Consider the following 27,754-nt stretch of genomic DNA (forward strand, 5'->3'; position numbering starts at 1 on the left):
AAAAGTGGGACAGCATGTGAGTGGTGGGTGAGTTCCACTGTGTCCCTCTAGAGCACAGCTTCCGCCTCCACGCTGACATAGCCCTTGTCTACCTACTCCTATACGCAAAGGCTTTACCCATTATTCAAGCCTTGTACCAGTCATGTCTGCTGACTCAATTTCCTGTTTGGGGGCCATGGACTGTAGATTTTAAAATATCATCGTCACCATCATCACCATCATTGTGAATTATTATATAATCGCTGCACATGCCACAGCAATCACGTAGAAGCCAGGGTAAAATCCTCAGGAATCAGTTCTCTCCTTCTACCTTGTTGCAGCTGGGTTGCTCTCTCTCTCTCTCTCTCTCTCTCTCTCTCTCTCTCTCTCTCTCTCCTCCCTCCCTCCCTCCCTCTTCCCTCCCTCCCTCCTTGTCTTAGTTACTTCTCTGTTGCTATAATAAAACACCATGACCAAAAATGACTTATGAAGGAAGAGGTTTTAGAATTTAGATTATAGTCCCAGAGAGAGATTCCGATGGCCTGGGAGGCACTGCAGCAGATGGCTGAGGCAGGATGCTGAGAGAACACATCTTCATTCAGATGACGACAGTAAGCAGACTGAGCTGGAAGTGGCCTGAAGACATAAACTTTCAAAGCCCACCTGGGACTCCTAGTAAGGCAGCACCATCTCCCTAAACAGCACAACCACCGACCGAGGACCAAGTGTCCACACATTTGAGACTAAGGGGAACATTTCTCATGCAAAGCACCACAGAGCTGTTCTACATGCTCCATGTTAACTGGCTCATGGGCTTCCAGATAATTCTCTGGTCTCTACTTTCCCACCTTGCTATAGGAGTGGGTTATAGATACTCAGCACCACATCTGGCATTGTACGTGGGTTCTGGCCACCAAACTCCGTCCATAAAGCTTAGACGGAAGATGCTTTTTACCTTGCTAAGCCATCTCCCAGCCCCGGATAGAGGATCTTATTTGAATCCTCTGCACCGGTACCTTCCCGGACCGGGGTCAAACCTGCTCGCTCAGCCCCCAGCTTCCCTTCCCACCCAGGCATGTGGAGCTTCAAGCTTGGGTCTTAACTAATGTAACAGGGCATTATACACTGCTTTATAAGGACCAAGTGTCTCCGGGAAGCTTACCTGCAGTACCAACTGCCTGGATTAAAAAGATCAGACATTCCTGTGGAAAATCCAGGTTTATGAAGCCCTGTAGGATCTTTATATGGATATTCTTTAAATGCTCTAGGCGAGACATCTAGGTTTAGCCAGACACTGGCTAAAAAGAAGAGGTAACTATCAGATTCCTCTGATCAGAGCTCTACAAACCACAGAAGGAAATGTCAAGGGTCTTAGAGGTGGCCTTGACAACCACCACCAAAAAACAGCCGGAGCAACCTACTTAAGATGCTATGCATTAGATAATTGCCTTTTCTGATTTGCAAAGCGACTGATCAAATAAATGCTCTAAACCATATGCAACCACTCACCACTAAAAACAGAGCTGAGCAGCAATCCAGTGTCTTAACCAACCCTCCGTCAACTCCTTCATCAAGCACACTCACATGGCATGTCGACTGGCAGCTGGCACCGAGAAACTACTCAGAGCCGAGTGAACTGTGTAACCGATTGTCCTACAAGCACTACTTTATTTAAAGTGTAATATTTGTAGAAAGAAAAGGGAGGACAGAAAATATACAAGATATACCTGTATTAAAACTTAAAAAAAAGAAATGTAAAAATGTTAGTTAATAATGTGTAGTTTAAAAGAAAAGTTATGTGAGTCTAATATAAATTACTCATCTATAGTTTTTTATTAGAGCTAGATTTCAAAATCACGATTTCCTGGTACTGGGTACAAGCCTGAACTGCTTCTCTGCAGGGATTCTTCTGTAACTAAACACGTCATCATTATATGAAGATTCAGAGTCAACAATCACTGAACTGCATTATAATTTCCTAGTAAAAATGTTTCTAGAGCAAAAGAATGAGAGAAGCAAAGGGACACTAATTTATCTGTAATTTAGTTACTATGACTAACAGTAAAGAGACACTGGTCAAACAGGAGAACTTTGAAACTCAGCTAGATCATCATTCTTCATGTTTATAGGTCTTACTGAAAGACATACAGGCATAACCTTTTCCTTCCTGGATCTTGCAGGTATATTTCATTCTACTGAAATGGTTCTAGTACAAGATAAAATAAAAATAAGCAAACCTACAGGCTCTCCCCACAGGCTCCATGGGGATTCTTTTTACAATCAGAAGGTTGGACATACACAGCAAGATGCAAAAGAGAAAAGAAAAACCCATACGATTCCATTTCTACACTACTCAGCCCACGGAAAAGCTAGGCAAGGAGCAGGAAGGGGACAGCAGCCACCTTTACAGAAGGGAAATTGTCAAGTCATATGCGTCATCACAATCACAGATTCACGTGGCAAAAATTCAGTGCGTATATCCATAAAGACATTTATCATCAGTGCTCAGAACTAAGCAAAAGCCTTTGTCAAAAGTATTTATCTATGTATAGATTCATATATATGTATATATATATATATGCTTTTATGCACATACACATATAACCCATGTATACATACATGTATAGATTCATATATATATGCTTTTATGCACATACACATATAGCCCATGTACACATACATCTGAAACTCACCTTGAAATACTTGTCTATTTTGGATAAATTTATTCTCTTTTTGGCATCAAGTTTGTAGATGTTACTCACACTCCCATCCATCAGGTACAAACCAAATCCCATGACCTGCAAAGTCACAAAAAGGTACAAGATCACGCACAGACCTGTGAGCTGACCCACACAGACGCACACTGCCAGAGCGGGTAACTCTGAAATCACAAATCACCCTTCCTTCAGTGGTGCTAGGAAATAAAGAGCTTCCCTCTGAAAGAAAACCTTTTCCCTTCCTCATGTCATCTCCTGTGGCTATGTCAGCTTCCCCCACAGACACTCCGGTGCTAGTGCCTGCTAAGCGAGGACAGTGCTTACATAATAGGTGCAGGCGACTGCATAAGGGAATTCTGAGGTGGCTCCTCAGTAATGCCACAGGTTTCATTCTTGCCTACTAAAGCCAAGTGCTAGAATGACAATAGCGCTGTTCCCGGAGTACCATGAACAAGGGTGGACAAGCATATAATCAAGAGTACTTAACCTCTGGAATGACACACGGTCAGATCCGGTAGTTACCTAGCTCACAGCGACTGTGACTGTGTTAAGCTGTGTATTTTTAAAGGTTTTATTATGGTTTAATACCTATGTTTTCCACTCTGTATGCATCTTCTCCTTCATTGAAATTGGGTTAAAAAGGGTAATTTCGGTTACAGGCTGGTTGCTAAAAACGGAAGCAGTACTAACTAGCCTAACCTGAGTAACAAGGCTCTTGCAGATCTGCTCTCTCCAAGACACAACCATGCATTACTACTAACTTCACTTTCGGTGTCTACATAAAATAATAAATTCAATCTGGTAACAGCCAGTTGCACAGTCTCAATGTGTCCTGGGACCATTGTCCCGTAGACAGTCATAGTCATGAGGAGTCTGCTATCACAGACCACACCCATCAGGTGCTCTCCTGACAAGGATGTGCCACAAGTTGGAGCAGCAGGCAAACTGAGCAGACCGTGCCCCAGAGCAACCGTGAGCCGAGGTGGTAAGCGAAGCTCTCCTCCACACACGTACTTTGAGAAGCATGTGTTTTTCGCTGGGTGTCAAGTACATTCTGTTCTCATAGTAATCCACACACAGATTCACGATGTCTGCCAGGAGTTCTTCGTAGCCAGAGATGACCTCAAGCTGCTGCTGCAGAGACTGGAGCACGAAGGGAAGACATTAGCTACCGCCCACTCCAGCCTCCCCAGCAACACAGGGCGTCCATGGTGTGCAGAGGCGCGGGCCTTACTTGTGTAATCTTGTTGTGGTTGGCCAGGAACATGGACAAATTCTGAGACTCCTGGATGGATTGTGGATCTGCCATTTTACGTAAAAACTGAGCAGCCCTAGAAAGGAAAGAGTCAATTCCAAAACATATCTATAAATTGATGAGGGGTGGGGGTGGAGGGTGGGAGGGGGGATGAGGAGGCCCCACGGGGATCTTGGGGGGGGATCATTATTCTTCTCCCCTACTGCAGTTATTTGCAGAGATATGTGTTGCAGAACTGCTTATGGTTTCAGTTTCTTGAGGCATCCATGACTTGACTTTAGGGGAAGCTTTTGCCAACTCAGACACATCTTAAACAGTGCCTGAGAGCTTTTGTACTCTATTGTCCACGGCCAATGGACTTCATCAACAGGCACCTATACTCTGCACTCTCCTATACATAGGTGAATGTCACCTTTATGTCAAAGAGTCCAGCCCTAGGCTCTGTGTCAGAGAAGACCTTGACTATGCATACTCTGACTCCAAAAAGTCCTGAAATGCATTAAGGATCTTTCCAAAAGCCTCTCCGGGCCACCACTATTTCCAACAGGAAGTGCCCCTCCCCACTTAGGCTGCTTCAGTCTACTAGCACCGGAACTTCCCAGAGTCCTAGATTTGCCAACTAGTCAGCTACACAGTGTGAGACAAACAAAAGGGCTTGCACAGTAAAATCCTCAAAGGTGCATGTTGAGTCTGGGTGGAAAAACTGTAAAAAATCTTTACACGTCACAGAAACTGCCCACAAGGCTCTCTCTATCTGTGCAACCCAGAATCTCAAACATTTATGGTTCTGCAAGGAAGGATCATATTCACAACGAATTCACTTCCTTTCTTCCTCATGATCAGCCTGAACTTTCCAAGAAATGATGAGTCTCCCTTGCAGTGGCTATGGCCAGGTAACCAAGGATAGGCCATGAGATATGATGCAAAAGCCTGTCAGGAACTTGAATGGTTACCTCTAAGAAAGAGCTCAGCTTTATGCTCTCTCTCCTCCCTGCTCACCAGATGTAAACTGGGGGCAGAACTCAAGCAGCCATACCAACCATGAACAACATATGATGAACGATAACTTCCTAACTAAAATAATTAAATCAAAATTTTAAAAATTAGTATTTTAAAAACTTGTATATAGTTCAGTCATATCACTGATATAATAATGCTCTATCTTTTCATGTATTCACCTTATTGATTCCAGTACATGCTAGGGTAGAAGACATGGCAACCGAGGAAGGAAGGGATTAAGGACACTGTGTTCTATTTCTGTCAAGGCTCACCACAGTTGTGTGGGCTACCTTTGCATTTTACTCAGAATATGTACTGGAGTTATCATCTGTGTGTGTGTGTGTGTGTGTGAGAGAGAGAGAGAGAGAGAGAGAAATATAATATGAATGAATATGAGAATATAAAGGGTAGTGTGATTGCTAATCTTACTGTAAACCTGACTACATCTGGAATCAGGTAAAACCCAAGTAGCCTGGTAGACCTATGATGGATTTTCTTGATCGATCATTTGCAGAGGGAAGACTCATCCTAATCCTAGATCATTTAAGGTCAGAAGACCTACCCTAAATCTGGACCTCAGGTATTTTATCATAGCAACATCAAACCTGATTACCACACCCCTGCTGGCCTCTTTCCAGGAGTTCTCTGCCTTAAACAAAGAAAGCCAAAGTTGCCATAGAAAAAAGCTAGCTGTCCAGAAGCCCCGGAATGCTCAGTGTGATCCTAAGACACCTGCCAACTGTGCATGGGGCAAGATCGTACAACCTCATGTCTGCAATCAAGTGCTAGGGTCTCTCAGCACACAAGAGACAGAAAAGGGAGATGAATTCTCTGAGACGTCAACTTGGTATGCTTGGATAAAAAAACCCATGTTCCCCACAATAAGCAGTTCCCTAGGGCAAGCACCTCCACATATCCACAGAGATAGATGTGTATATTTATCATCGCAAGGGAACTAAGCACCCATATTCCTCCAAAACCATTAAAGCTCACTGGAAAACTCCGGGCCGCACAAGATGTGCAAACTGTCAGCTACTCCTGCACCTTATTCTTGGTGCCATGTATTCAGTCCCAAGACTGATAAGTAGCTGCTACCAATAAAAATGATGGGCTGGAGAGAGGGCTCTGCGGTTAAGAGCACTGACTGCTTTTTCCAAAGGTCCTAGTTAACTCCCAGCAACCACATGGTAGCTCACAACCATCTGTAATGGGATCTTCTGGTGTGTCTGAAGATAGCTTCAGTGTACTCATATAAAATAAATAAGTAAATAAATAAATCTTTTAAAATGATTATTGTAGCACATAAGAGATATGCAACTGCTACCTGTAAGGCTAAGATAGGCCCTCTCTGGGTAGACCCACCACATGCTGCAAGTCCGAGCTCACCTCTTATATGCCGAGTGGTCATTCTTCACACTGCACTTCATGTTCTTCAGCTCATCCAACACAGCAAACATGTTGATAAATTTACCCAAGGTGATCAAGTAGGCTTCAGACACAAAGTCCTTTCTCCTCTCAGCATGACACAGGCGTCTCACTTCCCCACAGAAACGCTCAATAGCATTCCTCTGAGCACACAAAAGGGAGGGCCGAAGAGCCACAGTGAACAGCTTATCAAAGCCATGGCTACGCCTCAAGGACAGTCCCTCAGCCACTGCTTCTCTCTGAGGTTCTAGGATCCCCTTCAACCTCACAGAGAGACCCTTGTCTGAGCAATTTCCATGCCTTTACTCTGGAAAAACCATTATTTATTTTGCAGTTTAGCAATTGCATCTTTTACTAAAGCAAAACAAGTTTGCTGTTTAATCCAGTGAAGCTACTGTGATGGTGTCCATTACTGTCGACTGTCAAATGACAGGATCTCTGATCACCCGGGAGATGGGTGTGCGAGCTTACCTATGGGGGAATTACCTTGATTATACTAACGAGGTACAAAGACCCACCTGCTACAGGTGATGCCAATCTCTGGCTGGGATCCTGGGCCATAGAAGTAGAGAAAGGAGCTGGGACACAGTACGCATTCTTATCTCTGTGTCAGGATTATGGACGGCAGTGACATGACCAGGTGGTTAAAGTTCCTACAGCCTTAAGAGCCTTCTACGATGAACTCTACTCTTGAGCTGTGAGCAAAAATGAACCCTCTCTCCATTAAGGGCTTCCCTAGGGTATTTTATTATAGCAACAGCAAACAACTGAAGATGCTCCAATACAACGTCTACAATACTGATACTGACTGTCAGGTGAAAGCAGAGGGGATCCTTTTTGATAACTTTTAAGATTAAACAACAACAACAACAACAACAAAACTCAAGGAATGCTACAGTTAAAAACTGTTTAGATATTTCCACTACTTTAAGAACCAGCAAGTGTCTTCCATGTGGCCTTTCAACTCCCAGCTGAAGAGTCAAAGGAGGTCGAGCACAAGGTACCAGGAAGACAAGAAAACAGCTGAAAAACTAGACATCTACTGCACTTGGAAGTGATGATGGCAAGCTTTTGTGCAGGATAAAAATCCATGCTAAAAGAGAGGTGAAATGCTCTGAAGACTATTGAGGACTTAGTCAGTCCTCCTTTGCCTGATGCAGCCATCTTGCGGTAGACTACACTGCTCGTACTCTTTAGCATTAAACCCATGTAATTATTTTAATGTTTTACCTGAAAGTACATAAAATTCATCAGTTTTGTGACCTCGGGTTCAAGGACTTCCACAGTTTTCTCATAAATTTCAACTCTATTAGGCTGCTCGTTGCACTTCACCTGAGCATAAAGAAACTCAGAGTCAGGTTTTGTCAGGCTGAAGCAGGTATGTCACAACCGCGCAAGGGCTGTAAAATGGGGCGCCCCGGTAGGGCCTGGGACAGGAGAGGCAGAAAAGGGTGAGGCACCTGAGGGATGGCTCGGGAGCAGCTCCTCCAGGTGTACAGCATGACAGCATACTCTTGGCCTTCCTCTAGCATCTCATTCTGCAAAATACACACGGGACAAATGACACACAAGCAGGGAACAAGCACAGAGAGAGAGGGAAACTGCTGGTAGTCCCACAGAGCACCTACCTACCCCTTTGAGAGATGGCAGCCTGACAAGAAGCATACTGTACATGACAGACCACCATAACTACTACAAACATCCCCTTCAGCTTCAGCAGGCTGCAAAGGATTCTGGGTGACAACGCAGTCATTTCTGAGGAGAGGTGCCACCGAGGTGACCCCACTCAACCCTAATGCAGACCCGAAGCTAGGGGTGTGAAAGCCTGGACATAGCTTCTTTCCAGTCACACCAAGCTCCCTGGTTCAGACAGGGTCTGCCAGCCCAGGATATACAGGAGGAAAAGACAGAATACTTCTCACACCACTAAAAGTTCAGGGATGGGATCCACAGGAAGAGGGCTACCATCATTTTTAAAATCTGCTTTTTGATGTTCTTTTCCATTACTTCCATATTATTTGCTTTTGTAAAAATGGTAAAAATCAGGCCAGCCTGGTCTACAGAGTAAGTTCCAGGACAGCCAGAGCTATATAGAGAAACCCTGTCTTGAAAAAACCAACCAACAAGCAAAAAAGGGTAAAAACCCAAAGGTATTCTTTAAGATGTGACCAGAAATCTGGCAATGGTTTTTAAGATGCATTAAAAGTACTGCTGTTTTTCTTCTTATAACTTCACTAATATTTAGGAATATGTTCATCACTGTATTCTTTATTACACAAAAGGGGAAATACAGTAGTAAAATAGTCAACTGTAGATATTGCAAAATGGGTTATGCAGACTTTTTAGATATTTCATTTTCTCAGGTAAATGCCATGATCAGAAAATGTTCACGAAACCATTAAAATACATAATTACAAGAACAGAATTCATTTAGAAAACCCAAGTCCCATGTGAGTATACAGGTAACATATATAAGTACAGATACAGAACAAGGAAGATCACTAACCAAAAGAGGCACCCTTGCAATGCCAGCAAAGAATTTCTCTGGGCCAGAGAAATGCATGCTTGTTTGTTTGTTTGTTTTGTTTTTCAAGACAGGGTCTCTCTGTGTAACCCTAGGTGTCCTGGAACTCACCCTATAAGTCAGGGTGGCTTTGAACTCAGAAATTCATTTGCCTCTGCCTGGGTATTACTGGGATTAAAGACATGTGCCACCACCACCTATCTTAAATTATATATATGTATATTTTAAATTTTTTAGAAGAATATGCATTGGTTTTATAATAAAGGCAAAGACTTCTTAAAACTATAAGCCATTTTCTTATCTTTCTCTCTACCTAGACTATCAGGAAATATATAGTTTGTTTGCTGTTCAAATATGACACCTGTAAGACAGAAAGAAAGAAACAGACACATTACCATGCTAGAGTGGACAGTTGCCTGCTCGATGTATCTTGCAATGCCAGTGACAAATGCATTTCTGTCTTCAAAGTTGGTGTTGAAATTTGGCTGAAGGAAAATGGAAAACAAACACACCATCACGGTGAGGTCAGAGGAGCCAGCTGTGTCACATCTGCCCCAAGACCTACCTGATAGAGCAGCGACGAGGGTGGGGGCTCAATGCAGGGCTGCTGGTCAGGCAGAGGCAGTTCCTCCAGGAGGTCCACATTGGACAGTGCGTCCTCTAGTGTCACTTGGGCAGCCATCCTGCAATAGAACAAAGCACAGCGTCACCCGTGAGGAAAGACGTGACCTGGAATACACAACAAGCTCTCAGTGGGTTACATGGGCTTCTCTTCCCTGTCTTTCAAGGGCACTAACGATGACCAGAGCGCAGGGCCTGGGGACTGTCCTTAGGACACTTTGCTTCCTCCAGGCTCAGCCTTCAGGGTTACCCTGGTGTGGTGGAGAGCATAGGAATGGGCCCCACAGACTCATGTGTTTGAATGCTTGACCTATAAGGAGTGGCACAATTAAGAGGTGTGGCTTATAGGAGAAGGCGTGACACTGTGCGGGCAGACTCTGAGGTCTCTTATGCACAAGCTATACCCAACAATTGCTTCTGCTGCCTATGGATCAAGATGTAGCACGCTCAGCTCCTCCAACAAACACCGTGTGTGCCTGCATGCTGCCACGTTTCCCTCCATGATGATATTACCTTACCTTTGAAATTGTAAGCCAGCACCAATGAAATGTTTCCCTTTATACGAGTTTCATGACATCTCATCGCAGCAAATAGAGACCCTAACTAAGATACCTGGTTACTATAGAGTATTCTGGTTACTACATTTGCTGTCACTTCCCACACCCTTTCCACACTGGAGCTCCAGTCCTAGTTGCTGGTGCTTACGGCCCCAGAGTACCCTCCATGCTAACCCCTTCATATGACTGGAAGAGGGCAGCATCTCCTGCATGGTTATCCCAAATATATAAGGGACAGATGTAGGTCACAGAGCACTGCCCTTGGCCACCAGCAGTACAGCTACACAGGCAGGCTGGAATCACAGAGACGCTACTAGAGAAGTATGTCCAAGGTGAACTAGGGAGGAGGCTGCTGGAGAGAAAGCCATACACACGAAGGCTAGTCCAGAGACGCAGAGAGATTCAGGCATAACACGGGTCTTCTATGCCAGCTTCAAAATGCAGAGGAAGCACGCATACCCTCTCTCCCACTGAAAGCGCGCTGAAAGTGTTCTGGCCCTAGCAGGACAGGTGGTGGGGTACAAAGATCGTCTACTCTCCTGGGGGAGAGATGAAGGCCTGGGCTATGTCCACAGGTGGAGCCACAGGACAGTTGTGTTCTAAAATGGAAGTCACACACATGAGCCAAACGGCAGTGTGGAAGTTAAAGACCCCCAGGCCTTGGCAGGCTGCCCTTGCGTCCTCTGAAGGAACAGAGTTACCTTCCACCATGAAAACTGAAAAGGGAGGTTCCAGAGACCCAGTAAGTCTACAGTCAGTGTGCTGAGGAGCAGAGTCCTCAGAACTGCTTTTCAAACACCAGACTGAATGACTGGCTCACAACCATCTAAAATGGGATCTGATGCCCTCTGGTGTGTCTGAAGATAGTTATGGTGTACGCACATACATAAAATGAATAAATAAACATTTTTTAAAAATTCCAGACTGACCTCAAACAGTCCAAGTATTGATCTAAGACTCAGTATGAGGCCACAGTAAGATCTGATACAGCCATTGAAACACGCACAGCAGAAGACAGGTCTAAGTGACATAGCAGAAGGAGTACTGATATGGAGCCACGGCCCAGAGAACACAGGCTGTTTGCTTAATAAACATAAAAACAGCAACATCCTCCAGAGGTTATGGTAAGACCAAAGACTCGTATCACAATATCACAATATCCACAATGTCCAGTTTCCACTCAAGTTATCCAGCATATATGACTCCTAATTCTGTCTGAAAGACAGTCTATCACACCTAGTCTACCACAATATCCAGTCTATATAAATGGCAATTATATAAATACATAGCATTTAATTATTTATATTGGTGCAGAAGAGCAAACCTAGAGTCTTGGCATACACTAAGAAGATACTTTATCACTAAGCTGTAGCCCCATATAACACGTAATAAATGCAACTGCAAATAATACTTATGTGCAATCATATATGCTATATAAAATGACTATAGCTTAAGGGAGTGTTAGATAGACATGCAGGCCTGAAGGCAATTAAAGAATGGACCCTCATTGTCAGCTTTGGACCCTACTTCTTGATTCCTTTGTCAATACTGGTGTAACTAATCTTCTGGGTATTTAATAACCATACTTGAAAAACAAAGTCAATAGGGGTATATGGGCTAAAAAAAGAAAAGTGTTAAGTACTTAGGTCAATGTCCTGTAAAGAGAATTCCAGGAAAGAAGCTGTGTCCACAAAGGCCGGCTCCTGATCAAACCCTCAGTGGTGTGGAGAGGTTGAGCTGCTGTGGCTCTAAAGCTTGATTACAATTTATCTCAGGCAATTGTAGCCTACTAAATACCCCTTCGATGCCCTACTACTGTGTCAGACCTTAAGAGTGATGACTGCAGACTCAGAACTGAGAAAGAGACACTGAAGGCTTCTATGACCTTCTCCTCCCCACCCCAGCCCACCCCCCACCTCAAAAAACAGTCCAGACAGAAAGTTCTTGAAGAGAGTCCTTACAGATTGTGATAAAAATGCTGAAGTGTAGCTCTTCACAGCTGATGGCTTCTGGAGCTTGGCGGGGAGTGCAGGGAGACATGACACAATCGACACGGGACAGACAGAACACCTCAGTTTTCTTTAAATGGCCAGCCACTGGGAGTGTGACCATGCTCCAGTGACTATATGGGGCTTGGTGGGGACATGGGGGGAGGGGGTCCAAGGGTGGGAACGTGGACCTAGGAGAATGGGAAGCAAGTGTGATCGGATGCATTGTATGAGATTCCTAAATAATTAATAAAAATACAATGTTGTGGAAAAAAAATTTTTAAGTTACCCCAGCTGCTGGGCATGACAGCACACCTTTGATCCCAGCACTCAGGAAGCAGAGGCAGGTGGATTTCTATGGTTCAAGGCCAGCCAGCACCCTGTAGAGAGAGGAAAAGCCTTGTCTGGCCCAGTAGAGACATGATGTATCAGAGGGAGAGTGATAAGGGGGCTTCCACCTTCTCAGAGGAAGGGGTGGGTAAAGACTGGGAATGGGGTATCGATCAGATAGATAGATAGATAGATAGACAGACAGACAGACAGACAGATAGATAGATAATCCAACTAGACAGACAGACAGACAGACAGATAGATAGATAGATAGATAGACAGACAGATAGATAGATAGATAGATAGATAGATAGATAGATAGATAGATAGATAGATAGATAATCCAACTAGATGTGTCAATTCCTGGCCAGATTACCTGATTAACTAATTCACCATGCTAAGGACACGAGATTACCTGATTAGCCAATTCACCATGCTAAGGACACGGGAAAAATAATCATTCCCTTAATGAATTAAAGTACTTATATTACCCAGAAGCCCCTCCTTCAGGGTGACTGCCCGCAGATCTTCTCTGCAAAGGGTGCCCATCTTTTGAGCTGTAACTTCTTCCTTTCCTCCTGTCTACCTCTTCTTTGAACACCAGCCAAAATCCTAAGCAGGCTTTCTTTCTTCTTTCTTTTTTTTATTAGATACTTTATTTATTTATATTTCAAATGTTTCCCCTTTCTTGGTTTCCTCTCCGAAGACACCCTATCCCATAATCCCTCTGCCCCTGTTCACCAACTCACCCACTCCCACTTCCCTGTCCTGGCATTCCCCTATACTGGGGTGGGTATCAAGCTTTCTCGGGGCCAAGGGCCTCTCCTCCCTTTGATGTCCAACAAGGCCATCCTCTGCTACATATGCAGATGGAGCCATGGGTCCCTCCATGTGTACTCTCTGGTTGGCTGTTTAGTTCCTGGGAGCTCTGAGGCTGGTTCATATTGTTGTTCTTCCAATGGGGCTGAAAGCTCCTTCAGCTCCTTGGTCCTTTCTCTAGCTCCTCCATTGGGGACCCTGTGCTCAATCCAATGGTTGGCTGAGTGCACCCACCTCTGTATTTGTCAGGTACTGGCAGGGCCTCTCAGGAAGTGCTTGTTGGCATCCATATTAGTGTCTGGGTTTGGTGACTGTATATGGGATGGATCTCCAGTTGGGGCAGTCTCTGGATGGCCTTTCCTTCAGTCTCTACTCCATACTTTGTCTCTGTGTCTCTTCCCATGGCTCTAAGCAGGCTTTCTGTAACAGCTGTTTAGAGACATGCATTGCTGTTCCTAACTCAAGGAGCATTTTCCCATCTCTTTCTCCCTGGAAACTGCCAAGATTTACAGCTTGCCCACCCTGTCATTTGTTTGTTTGTTTGTTTTCAAAAACTCTAATAAAATGGTTCTCAAGCAACCTTCTAAATCTGTTTTTCAATTATTTTACTGAGATTACAAAGGCCCAAAAGGGAACTCCAATTCACTGGAGAAAAGCACACCTACATGGTGGTAAGATCTCCACATTCTCTAGTCCTAAAAGATTAGGGCAAGTTAATAATAGGCATGTACTCAGTAATCTTTACAGCACCCACTAAAAAAAAGCTACAGTGTTAAAAAAGTAACTTTTGTAAGGCTCTGGCAGGGCATCTCAGGAGCCAGCCATATCAGACTCCTTTCAGCATTTCTTGGCATCCATTGTAGGGGCATTGAGGGTGGGGAGGTGGGAGTGGGGTGGGTGGAGGAACACCCTCATAGAAGTAGGGGGAGGCAGGATGGGATAGGGGCTATCTAGGAGAGGGGGGGACTGGGAAAGGGGATAACATTTGAAAATGTAAATAAAGAATATCAAAAGATAAATAAAAATAAAATAAAGTAACTATTAGGCTCAAGATCTAGCTCAGATTGTTTTTCTTTTTTTGTTTTTGTTTTTGTTTTTTTGGATTTGTTTTTGTTTTTGTTTTTTCAAGACAGGGTTTTTCTATATAGCCCTGGCTGTCCTGGAACTCACTCTGTAGACCAGGCTGGCCTCGAACTCAGAAATCAACTTGCTTCTGCCTCCCAGAGTGCTGGGATTATAGGCGTGTGCCACCACCACCCCAGATTGTTTTTCTTAAATGCACAAAGTCCTAGGTTTAACTGGAAATTATTATTAAATAGATACAATATGGGATAAATTAGAATCCTACAAAATGCTCAAATTCTAAAAGAAGGTGGAAAGAGGGCTGACAGTGTAGCTCGGTGACAGACTGCTCAGTGTGCATAAAGCCCTGCACTCAAGTCTGAGCACCAAAACAAACAAACCAATAACACAAAGCCAGAAAAGAGAATAAAGGAAAAGAGAATTCATAATAAAAATAGCACATATATCAACAACAATAATAAAGAAGAGTGCTAAATCCAAACATATCAATAATTACATTAACTATAAATGATCTAAAAAGATTAAAGAGTTAGTGATCTCTCTAACTGTTAGATCTGTTAGTGAAAGTAGAAGAGAAATCAGCAAACAGGTAAGAACTAGTCAAAAGGAAGTTGGAAGTTGGTGGGTTTGGGCACCAGCCTTTAGAGAAAGAAGGTTACTGTAGCTAAACAGTGGCCTTCCATCATAAAAGGAGCGACACTCCAAAGGCAGAATAACCTTAGCTCTGTCTGCATTGAGCCTAAAACCTTCAAATTCCACTGCAAAAAATGGACAGAATTGGGAAGAAAACTAGGAAAATACACATCTCCAAACTGGAGACTGACCGCAGGCCAGCTAGTAGAAGGCTGGGAAGCAGTTGGTTTCCCTGGCAACACACTAGTTTCAAGGAAGGAGGAAATATCAGAACTCCTCCCCCTTAGAATTTGAAATGGCATGTAAAAGCACCACAGCTGTCCCTCCTCAAAACTGAAAATGCCATCTGAAAAAGCGGAGGCCCATCAAGGAAAAGCTGTCTCCTCCTGGCAAAGCGTGACTCGATTTTTGTTTTCTTTTTGAAACAAAATGGTTTTTTCCCCTATCAATGGCATATGTACTTACCAATGCTTGAAGCCCAATCTTTAATGCTAACAGCCCCTCACTGCTAAGACTGTCTGAAGCAGAACTCTATGAACACTGGCCAAAATTCTAAGCCAGCTTCAGAGAACTACCATGCTCTCTGAACAAGCCATCTTCCCAGCCCTGGCCCCGAGCGTCCCCCTCGTCCGCCATGTACACGATCTCTGGTCTCCAGCACTGAGCTTTCTGCTTTCTTGAACATTAGAAAGCATAGGTTTCTCTCTTCCTCTTATCAGTCTGCCTCCTAGAACCTGCTGAGATCTCCATTTTGCTCGACCTGTTTACTTTCCTCTAATTCTAATAAAATGTCTCTCATTTCCTTCTGAAAGAGAGCCGGCTTCCTTCTTCTATGTCCTTTACATAGGCTGACAGCAGAAGGTGAGGCCCAGATTAAAGGTGGGTCCTCCAACCTCAAAAGATTAGAAGAAGGTCTTCCCACTTTAAATGATTTCACTAAGAAAAAATCTGGCTGGAGAGATGGCTCAGCCGTTAAGAGCACAAGCTGTTCCTCTAGAGGACAAGGGCTCAATCCCCAGCACCCCACATGGCTGCTAACACCTGTCTGTACTTCCAGCTCCCTGGAGGTGATCAACTGCAGCAGGCATGCATGTGGTGCATACAATTGTGCATGCAGGCCAAATACCCATGCACATAAAATAAAATAAATCTTGGGCTGGAGAGATGGCTCAGAGGTTAAGAGCACCAACTGTTCTTCCAGAGGTCCTGAGTCTAATTCCCAGCAATTACATGGTGGCTCACAACCATCTGTAATGGGATATACATAAAATAAATCTTAAACAAACAAACAAATATCTAAGAAAAATAAGTGCCCAGCTGCTTAGGTTTTAGTTAATTCCAGAGGTAGTCAAGTTGACAACCAAGAACAGCCATCACAAGTCCACCCCTTGTCAACTTGACACACAATCACATCTCATGTCATGGTTAATCTCTAAATGAAAACAATACCCAAGTCATAATTATACCTAGCGTGATATAATGATCCCTTGTACAATGGCAAACACTTTGGAAATTTAAAATAGGTGGCAATGTCCCTTGAGGGACATTTTTTAGTATCACAAACTTAAATGTGATATCATCCACTGATATTCTCTTAACTGATGTTACATTACATGAGAAAGAAATGGAGGAAAGAAAGCACAAATAACGGTACAAACACATTCTTTACAAAAATCAACATTTGTGTCGGTTACAATCCTTGTTTCTGTAGCTGATCACATGATCTTGGCTGGTATTTATAACTTCCTTATTTGCATATTCTCCTTCCTCAGCAAGTCCCTCAGCAGATCTTGGCTCTTTTCTGGAGGAGTGATCCGTACGTTCAATCCTGAAGAATCTGTGTCCTCTGTCATTCTGCCTGGATTAGGTGATTGTAGTTTCCTACTGACTTTAATCACAGGACATGGTAGCACCAAGAGACACCCTAAAGTAGTGGGTCTCAAGCCCCCTAATACTGTGATGCTTAAATACAGTTCCTCATGTTCTGGTGACTCCCAAACATGAAATACTTGTTGCTACCTTATAACTGTAATTTTGCTTGTTATGAATCATAATGTAAATGTCTGTGTTTTCCAAGTATCTTAAGTGATCCCTGTGAAAAGGTTGTTTGAATCCCAAAGGGGTCATGGGTTAAGAACTGCTGTCCTAAGGAATCTCTTGCACTATGGACATATGCTTTCTTATCTCCATTGTGAAGAAACAATCCAATTTCCCCTAGGTAATCGGATCACCCCTCCTAACACTGTTATTCCTTTCTTAACCTGTTGGCTTAAGGACATCAGAAGACCATTCCAGCTCAATAGAATGACTGTTCAGGGTCCTAGCAGGTACATTCCCTGCTCTGAATCCAAAACGTCTAGGCCAGCAGAATTTAAGATTATGAAATAGAAAGCAAAAATTTTCCTAAGGGGTCACTAGGTATGATAGTGAGTAGAATTATTCCGTTTTCCATCCCTGTGGATCCTGGCTTTGGGTACAGTTGAGAAACTGTACCATATATTAGATGCCAATTGAAAGTACATACTGCCTTCTGGAGAACCCTGCCCCAGCCCTTCAGGATGCTGCCACCTAATTGGTGCTGTAACTGTAGCTACAAAAGGCCATTCCATCTATCAGACCAGCTGCTTCATGATGGTGGAGAACATGGTAAGACCAGGGGATTCCGTGATTATGGGTCTACTGTCACACTTCTCTGGCAGTGAAATAAGTTTCACGGTCAGAAGCAAATCTGTGTGGAATATCACGATTGTGGATAAGACATTCTATAAGTCCACAGATGGTAGTTTTGGAAGAAGCATTATGTGCAGGAAAGGCAAATCCATAACCAGATAAGTATCTACTCAAGGAAAGACAAAGCACTGTCCATTCCATGATGGAAGTAGTCCAGCGCAGTCAACCTGCCACTAGGTCACTCACTGGCTGGTCACCCAACAAAATGGTGCCGTATCTGGGGCTCAATGTTGAGCTCTGCTGTTGGCATATCTGGCACTCAGCAGTAGCTATGGCCAGGTCAGGGTCAGTCACGTTGTTGAGCCCACCATGGCCACTTTGTTTATGGGCCCACTGGTCAATGATGGGGATCACTGGGGAAAGAGGTTAACTATCCACAGAATGGGCCATCCTATCTACTTGATTACTCAACTCCTCTGCTGAAGTCACCTCTTGATGAGCATGGGACACAAGTATCTTTATATCCTTCACCATTATGGAGATACTTATCCACATACTTCTTCCCAGATGTCTTTCTTACCAACTTTCCAATCACACTCTTTTCAAGTCTCTGACCATCCAGCAATCCACTGGCTACCACCCATGAACCAGGAAACACTCACAAATCTGGCCATTTTTTCCGTCCAAACAAAATGTATGACCGTGTGTACTATCTGAAGCTCTGCCTGCTGTGAAGATTTCCCTTCACTGTTATATTTTAGGGCATCCTGAAATACATATATGAGTATCCTTTAATGTGTTGTGGCAGAAGGGGGTTGTAATGCCATATCTGTCTACTTTGGGGTGGATCATGTATACACCACTTTCAGTAAACCACACCCTAGTCTTCTCTTCCTCATGAACCAATCACAGAGCACACCCCATGGTGTACTTGGCAGAGGACAGCATGGCAGTAATGGCAATAGAAACCATAGCCATTTGGGAAACTTCTTCACATAAACTGTGCCTTCAGGGCCTGATCAAGCCCAACCATGTATATACCACTTCTGTCTGATAATGGATTATTGCCATGCAATAATTTGGTGGGTCAGATAACACTAAGCTTATGATGGGCAGCTCGGGTTGCATAGTAACTTGGTGACCCACTGTCAAATGTTCAGTTTCCACTAAGGCTCAATAGCAGATCAAGAGATTCCTCTCATGGGAGAATAGCTGTCTGCAGATGATGATGGAGTCTCGTTCCAAAGTTCCAAATATCTCTTCTGTGATTCACCTGTAGGCATCTGCTGAAGGCTCTAAAAAGCATTCCCTATCTGCCACTGACATCGCAAGAACCATCAGGTCTGCTGGATCATATGGTTCAAGTGGAAGAGAAGCCTGCACAGCAGCCTGGACCTGATGAAGAGCCTTCTCCTGTTCCAAGCCCCACACAAAGCTAGCAGCCAGAGTAACAGACCCAAGCGAGAAATGTTCTGACTCCAGAACCGAAATAGGCCAACAAAATACTGAGTTTCTTTCTTGGTGGTAGGAGGGGCCAGGTACAATAATCTATCCTTCATCTTAAAAGGACTATCTCTGCATGTCTCACCCCACTAGACGCATAAAAATTTTCCTGATACAGAAGGTCTTAGAATTTTGGTTGGATTTATTTCCCTTCCTTTGATGCGCACATATGTTACCAACAAGTCCAAAGTGATTGCTACCTCCTACTCATGTGGTCCGATCAGAAACCATCAGCAATACGGCGCACCAGTGTGATGTTTTGTGGCAGAGACAGATGATCAGGATCCCTTCTAACTAACTGGAGACACAGGGCTGGGAAGTTAATATATCCTTAAGTTAAAACAGTAAAGGTATACTGCCGGCCTTGAGAATCTAAAACAAATTGCTTCTGATGGTCCTTATGGGCAGGTACTGAAAAGAAGGCATTTGCTAGATCAATAGCTGGATATCATATACCAGATGTGTTAGTACGCTCAATAAAGACGTCACATCTGGTATAGCGGCTGCAATCAGAGTCACAACTTGATTGAGTTTTCAATATTCAACTGTAATTCTCCACAATCCATCTGTCTTCTGCACTGGCCAGTAGGACAGCTAAAGGGGGTGCGGTGGAAAGCCCTCTACCCACCCCCACGCGAGTCTTTCAGGTCCTTCATGGTGGCACTAATGTCTGCTTTTCCTCCAGGGATGCAATACTGTTTTTTATTCACTATTTTCCTTGGCAGAGGCAGCTCTAAAGCCTTCCATTTAGCATAATAGCCCTCACTCCACAGGTCAGGGAACCAATATAAGAATTCTTCCAACTTCTAAATATATCTATTATAATTATACATTCCGGGACTAGAAATAACCACAAGATGAGTTCAGAGACCCACCAGACCAACTGTGAGTCAGACTTTAGCCAAAACTCCATTATCATCTGACCTCCATAACCTCTTATTTCAACAGGAGGGCCACAATGTTTCTTAGGATTTCCTGGACTCAGCATCAATTCAGAACCAGGATCTAATAGACCTGGAGAAGGCTGATTGTTTCTTTTCCATGGTGTAGTTACCCTGGTAAAAGAAGCTGTAGGTCCCTCTGGGGAAGGAATGGAGGAAGGCTAGTAAACTTTAAAGGTATTTTATCAACCAGGCGGTGGTGGCAGCGCAGCGCGCGACAGTAATCCCAGCGCTCAGTAATCCCAGGCAGAGGCAGGTGGATTTCTGAGCTCCAGGACAGCCAGGGCTACACAGAGAAACCCTGTCTCGAAAAACCCAAATCCAAAACAAACAAACAAACAAACAAACAAACAAACAAAAAAGGTATTTTATCAGATTCCTTTCTCAGAGGAATCTGACTACTCCTTAATTTAAGGGGGTTTATAAACTGGCTCAAGGCTGGAAATTGTTCACAGGCTGAGAATCCTTTTTTTCTACCATCCAACAGGCCATTAATAAAATGTTCCATGGGCTTGCTTATATCTTGATCTTACAGAGGCAATGTCTCTGTTGAAGTTTCTCTTTTCAAGTGACATAAAACTAGCCAACATAGATACCATAATATGAATATTGCACAGTAAAATTTAAATCATATACCTAGAATAACTCTTATTTCTGTTGGTGCTACCAGTAAGCAGTTGACAGTTTAATGACATAATCAGACACACAGATGTCCATCCCTTGGGTCTGGTCAGAACAGCACATCATGTGTGAGCAGAGAGATTAGGAGAGGCCATGTTAGGGCGGTGCTAGACCAAACCAGCCCTCCTACTACTGTGACCTTGGACTTGTAGCCTCCAGAACAGTGAGCACAAAAGCTCCCACTGATCTGTGCTATTTTGTGTAACAGGCCTCTCACACATATATACAAAGAATCACCTGGGCCGGGTCCAGATGCCCTTGGATTGTCAGATTAAAAAAAAAAAAAAAAAAAAGAGTATGCACTGGCATTTTGATAGGAACGCAATACATGCTTAATATATACTCAAAGGTATGCTCCTGTAGCAGACAACCACCTGCTCAAGCACGACCTGTAGAGCCTGGTATTCCACGTGTCCAAGTCATAGGTGCTGTAGCCTGCTCAGGCCCTGCACTGAGCCGTAAAGAACACTGCTGTGGTTTGTCTGCTTAGGCAGCATCCAGGATGCTTTGCTTCTCTGACTGAGTTCTACAGGCAGCAGCTCCACGTTCACAGTTGTTTCTAAATCCCACACTTCCTGAGTCACAAAAATTAATTGAAATCTCGTATCGGACCTGGTATTTTAATAAGTCGTCAATTCATTTTTGTTACAGAATGTTCTAAAAGATCTTTTCAAGGGCTCTCCCAAGTTAGTCACCAAGTGTCTTCATGGCTCAGGAGAGCCCTCCCCTCCTCTGGGAGGCTAGCTGGTAATTTGCATAGAGCAAGTGTTCAGCATTCAGTGAGAGACCCAGTCTGAGCTTGGAGCCACACACACACACACACACACACACACACACACACACACACACACGTGCGCGCACAGGGGTGGGGGGCACAGAGAAAGAGAGGGAGAGAAAGAGGGAGGGAGGCACAGAGGGAGGCATGGAGGGAGGCACTGAGAGAGGGAGGCACTGAGAGAGGGAGGGAAGGAGGGAGGGAGGGAGGGAGGGAGGGATCTAGTCCTGAATAATGTGTGTCCCTTATCCAGTGATGAGTAACTAGACTGGTGGGGTCCAGGCCAGGGTTAGCAGACAGATCCCTAGGAGTTGCCAGCAACACAAGAGTAAGAGCCGCGCCCTCCTCCGTTCTGGCCCCACCAAGTCCTGAGATGCCAGTGGGCTGTGAGTGAGGCAGTCCTGTGGAAAAACACAAGCCCTGTCCTAAACGCACTGTCTCCTGAGAGAACTTGTACCAACCTTGGAAATGCAGCTTGGGACAGTTCCATCCGGCCCTGATGCTGCACACTGTGATCCAAGCCCAGCATTTGGCTGCACACTATGTTCAAAGCCCAGCATTTGCTGTTCTCCTGCTCTCAAACGCACCAGGTTCTGGGAGAAGCCATCCCCACCCCCAGGGGTCCATAAAGTCAGTACCCAATGAAAAAGTGAAATGACTTTTGCAAAACTATCATTAGACAGACAGTTAACCACATTTTGAAACAAAGAATGGTGAATAATTTAAACTATTGTTTCATTACAAAACCGATTACGACTTGATAATTTTCCCCATCTCTGTGCAATTTCAGGCAGATAGCTGAGAACAGATGCTTTCATGTTTAGACAAGCTGTCCTTGGAAATTCTAGCTCACAAAAAAAAAAAAAAAAAAAAAAAAAAAAAAAAAAAAAAGCTCACGGCGCAAGCCTGTATTCCAGGTCACTGGACTAATGCAAGTGGATAACAAGTTCAAGCCCTGCCTGAGCTACAGAGTAATTTCTAAGCCAACCCAGGTAACTCGTTAATCCTGAGATTCACGGAAGAAAAACCAGTTCTACCATTCTGAGACAAATTTGAAGCAAGCCTTATTAAATACTGACCAAGACAGAGACTTTGGTCAGGGCTACTACCTGGGATTTCCAGCTGAGAGGCCCCGAGACATGTGCTGTAGGGGCTTTAACAGACAGAACCATAGGACACCATACTTTCCCATAAGGCTTTGTTACTTTCCAAGAATTTGAGGGATTACAAACTTAGCAAGACACTGTCTCAAAGATTAAAAAAACAAACAAACAAACAAAAAAACCCAAACAAGTTCCTGGGCTGTAAGCTGCACAAAACAGTAAAAATCAGAACGCCAGGACTGAGGTTCAGCCTGTTTGCTGGCACAATTCGAGGAGACCAAGAAGGACAAAAGAGAACAGTGAGTCTAGGTATATGCTCAGCTGGACAGCACCGCCAGGGGACACAGACTCCCATCAAGGGAACCAGCCACAGACAGGGATTTTTTTTGGATTTCTTTTTCTTTTTTTTTTTCCGAGACAGGGTTTCTCTGTGTAGCCCTGGCTGTCCTGGAACTCACTCTTGTAGACCAGGCTGGCCTCAAACTCAGAAATTTGCCTGCCTCTGCCTCCCAGAGTGGCTGGGATTACACAGAGATAATATTTTATGGGTGACCAGACAGGTACTGAGGATCAATGCCAGGTCTTCTGGCCTTCACAGGCACTGTACTTATTGTGATGTGTGTGTGTATACATACACACACACACACACACACACACACACATATATATACACACACATATATATGTATATATATTTATTGTGTGTGTATACGTATACATACACACACACATGTATGCAGGCAAAACAATCATACACATAAAACACAAGGTTCATGTTTTAAAAAGGCCATGCATATATGTGGGTCTAAGTATAAGGATAGGCTATGAAACTAGGAGACCACAGGAAGGGGAAAGACTGCTGCTTTCTCTTCCAAGGAAGCAGAGAAGCCAGTAAGACACAGGGGACAGGAGCAGAAAGGAGACGACTGGGAAGCCATGTAGAGAGACTGGGGGGAAGGAATGTGGAGGAAGATCAACAAAACCAAATTGTGTTTGAACGCCATGATGAAACCTAGTACTCCATATAGTAAGCTTTAAAACAAAAAGGAAGGAGTGTGCTTGCCTAACTATAACACACACAGAAAGATAATCGATGACATGTTCCTGTTAACACATGCAACTGATTTTCTTCCTCTTCTATATGCAAATGAAAGCCCTTCTCAGAAAGGCGGAACTGTCCAGTTTCAAACTGTTCAAACTCCTAAGAACTCACTTCTAAAGCCTGTCTAATTGAACTGTTCCTTTTTCTCCCTTGTATTTAAATGGTTAAACTAGGAACTAAGTCAGATTAGCAAGGCTTAATCTGCAGCCACTTTTACCACAGAAGTAACTGCTATGACAAGGTGCGTAAGTTGCTTATAACTAAATTCTGTCGGGCCAAGTGTGGAGGTGCACGTCTTTAATCCCAGCACTCAGGAGGCAGAGGCAGGCAAATCTAATCAGGCAGGGCTACAGGATGGAGACCCTGTCTCAAAACAACAAACAAAAAAGCAAGCAAGCAAAGGAACTGGAGAAATGGCTCTGTGGGTAACAGCACTTGCTGCTCTGGCAGAGGACCCAGGTTCAGGTCCCAGCACCCACATGAGAACTCACAATGGCTATAATTTCAGCCCCAGGGGATCTGATAACCTCCTCCAGCTTCAGCAGACACTGCACATATACATAAAATAAAAATAAATAGAATTTTAAGAAACAAAACAACAGACCCTTGTCTAGTGCTTCTAAAGAAGAAATTCACTTTTAGTACCCAAAAGTTCCAAATTTCAACTTCAAAATCAGTCTGGCTTGCAATATTACAAGGATGAGGCAATGAAACTGGAAACGCAGGATGCACAGCGATTTCAGTCTTCTAGGGTCCACGTCCACGGACCACACACACTGGCCCTCATGCTCAGTGGGCAGCCACCAACTACAGCCACTCCCATGACACAGTGGTCTCTTTGCCCCGCCCCAACACACACTCTCACACTAGGTTTCATGACACTGCCCCAAGCAGCCTGTGCACTAAGAAGCCTGGACCGCTCCAAACTGCCACTCTTCCTTTTTATTTCAACTGTGTGATGCAAACTTCTGATCATGTCACTCTCAAGCTTACATCTCCAATAGCTTTCTCTGCCCAGAGCTGTGTTGTCGTTGCAATCCATGTTCCACGGAATTCTGGTATGTCTCACCATGGCAACAAGTACAAATCTCCGTAGATTTCATCCATTCATCCATCCATCCATCCATCCATCCATCCATCCATCCATTCAGTGTGTGTACATGTGTGCCCATGTGGATGTGTGAGACAATGTAGAAATCAGAAAACAACTTTGCAGAGTGCATTTTCACCTTTCACTTTGGCGCTGTCTCTGTCTCTGCACTGCTAACACCACATTGGCTGGCTCACTAGTTTCCAGCTGATTCTCCTGTGTCCATCTCTGTCTTGCCTCCCATCTCCAAGTAGGAATGATGGGATGACATGTGCCAGCTGCACCCCACCTCCCCCATATCTGGCTTTTGACATCCAGGGGTCTCATGAGGCTTACAAAGCAAGCACTTCTTCCCACGGAGCCATCTCCTGAGCCCCTGCTTAGTATATTTCATATACTAGGAGGATGCCAAGGATTTACATAAAAAGTACATTTTACAAAAGAGAAAGAACCAGGTGGTGGAGGTAAATGCCTTTAATTCCAGCACTTGGAAGGCAGAGAGCAGCCTGGACTATAGAGCAAGTTAAAGACAGACAGACAGACAGACACACACACACACACACACACTCACACAGTCCTTGCAGTTCCCATTGCTCCCAGTATATCTCTCAGAAAGAAAACACTAGCAAAACTCCAGTGGCTGACCAATTTGACCATGCGTGGATGGCTGGTATGGATCTCCCTTGTGGGGACAGGGGTGGGCTTCTTATTATATCACTAGAACTGTTCCTCCTTGGTGGCCTCTTGTGCTTAGGAGAACTGCCATACCCCAGACAGGGGGCCTGTCAGTGTCCAGCACAGACTGCTGCGTAGTCTTGACTTACAAAAAGCAGAAGCAGAGCCTTGAGGTATGAAGTAGATTGCTCCAGCCTCCCACTGAGCAGCTCGGAGGCCAGCATGGGCTCCCAGGGTTCCCTTTCACCCGTGGACCACCTCCACAACCTTGACTCGGGAACAGCCTGTGTCAGCCTGGATGCTCAGACAGAACTACAGTGCATCTGCTCCACTCAGAAGAGCGGGTCTACACTCATGTGCTAGGCAGCACCCGAGAGCATAACCAAACACCTCCTCTCCCAGTGCCCAGTGCTCACTGCTGCATCCAGAAGTTACGTTTTCTCCAGAAAGGAGTTGCCTGCTGCCTATCACTAACAGGCTATGTATGTATCTATCTGCAAGCTCATACTCTTAGCAAGCATACAGCTAAGGATGCCATCCTGCACACAATCAATACTCCCCAGTCCCCACCTCTCCCTTGTTACCCTCCCAGCTCCCCCCAGAGCAGCAGGCTACAGGTTTTGATACACAGCAACCACTTGATCCATGTTCTAGTTAGCTTTTTGTCAACTTGACACAGCTAGGGTCATCTATGAAGAGGAACCTCAATTGAAAAGAAGCCTCCTGCTGGGCAGTGGTGGTGCACGCCTGTAATCCCAGCACTCTGGGAGGCAGAGGCAGGCGGATTTCTGAGTTCGAGGCCAGCCTGGTCTACAGAGTGAGTTCCAGGACAGACAAGGCTACACAGAGAAACCCTGTCTCGAAAAAAACAAAATCAAAAAAACAAAACAAAAAAGCAAAACAAAACAAAAAAAGAAAGCAAGTGGATCTCTGTGAGCTCAAGGCCAGCCTACTGCACTTAGTGATTTTCAGGACAGCCAGGACTATTCCTGCCTCAAAAAGAAAACAAAAACAGAAAACAAAAAACAAAAACAAACCAGGCTGCACACGCCATGGGAAGCAAGCCATAAGTAGGAGCCTTCCTCCCTAGCTTTTGCTTTGGTTCCTGCCTCTGTATTCCTGCCTTGAGTTTCCTGCCCGGACTGTTGCCTTCAATGATAGATTGTGACAGGAAACGAAAGCCAAATAAGCCCCTTTCTCCCCAGATTGCTTTTAGTTATGGTGTTTTATCACAGGACTAGAAAGCCAGCTAGTAACGTCATCCGTCCCTGGCAAGCACACTGCCAACACATGCCCTTTTTGCCTCGTCCTTCCTCTTACCCAGAAAGGGCACAGTTCTATTGGACAATCCAGCCTTTTACCATCCGCACTCAGCCTCTTGTCCGTAGGCACAGCCACAAGGAATGTCAGCCCTCCATGGTCCCGGGCCAGCTTCCATCCAGGATTTCCTAAGATCATCAATAACTTGTCTGTGATCCAATAAAAGGCCTATCTATTCCACACTCAATTCTCAATACCTACCAAGGTTCCTGCCCTCACTTTATTTGGGTTGAAAATGTCTTTAACATCTCCCTTTTCTAGAGACCAAGAGACCCCATAGACCTCACAGGGCACAGAGGCCTATATCCTCTCACAAGAGACTGACCCAGAGACGCCAAAGCTACAACTACCACAGTGCACCTCTCCCAGCAATGAACTAGAGGAAGAAGGTTTTGTAGATATTGCTGCAATTGCTTGGGTGTTAGGCGAATCATAATTCTAATCACCCAGCTGGCTCCCTACTGGCTTTCTGTTCCCAGGTATTTATTTAGCCATCTATCAGCAGGATAGAAGAAGGGAACACATCGTTCACAAAGTTCATGGGAATCATCACCATTAAAATACCTGCGTACAGAGCATACCTAAGAAAGACACCCCGTGGGATAGCCTTGGCTGTGTGCTGTATTTTCAGGCCATCTTTGACACAGCATAGGGAGGATTCTCGGATCACGTGACTAACTTTAAAGCGAAGGTGAATCCAGGGTGGGTGTACTCTCACTGGGACCAGCAGGCAAGGCAGACATAGACCACTGTCACGCTTACGATTCACTAAGTGGAACAGCATCTAATGAGAGAAAGCGCCGCAAACTACGTACTGACGAGGGGCTAATAAGGACGGCAAGGGACTCAGGCAATTAACAACAGAAAAGCAAATGGTTCCATTTTGAAATGGACAAAGGACATTTAGACAAAGGACAAACGGGCATTTCTCAAAAGAAGTTAAACGAACAGTATCACTAATCAC

The 27,754-nt window shown here is 44.4% G+C and overlaps 1 protein-coding gene across 1 annotated transcript in view; it reads right to left on the bottom strand.

The window, feature by feature from the left end:
• The window catches only part of Cyfip1 (cytoplasmic FMR1 interacting protein 1), a 96,053-nt gene that overhangs the window by 56,840 nt on the left and 11,459 nt on the right, over window positions 1-27,754 (bottom strand). Inside the window, 8 exon segments of the mRNA XM_052161634.1 lie at window positions 2,673-2,777; window positions 3,711-3,839; window positions 3,931-4,027; window positions 6,337-6,518; window positions 7,606-7,707; window positions 7,836-7,913; window positions 9,295-9,384; window positions 9,465-9,582. Of these exon segments, the coding sequence (XP_052017594.1) occupies window positions 2,673-2,777; window positions 3,711-3,839; window positions 3,931-4,027; window positions 6,337-6,518; window positions 7,606-7,707; window positions 7,836-7,913; window positions 9,295-9,384; window positions 9,465-9,581 (900 nt within the window). The 5' untranslated portion in view covers window position 9,582.

This window comes from Apodemus sylvaticus, chromosome 1 (assembly GCF_947179515.1).
Source record: "Apodemus sylvaticus chromosome 1, mApoSyl1.1, whole genome shotgun sequence".
Taxonomy (NCBI): Eukaryota; Metazoa; Chordata; class Mammalia; order Rodentia; family Muridae; genus Apodemus; species Apodemus sylvaticus.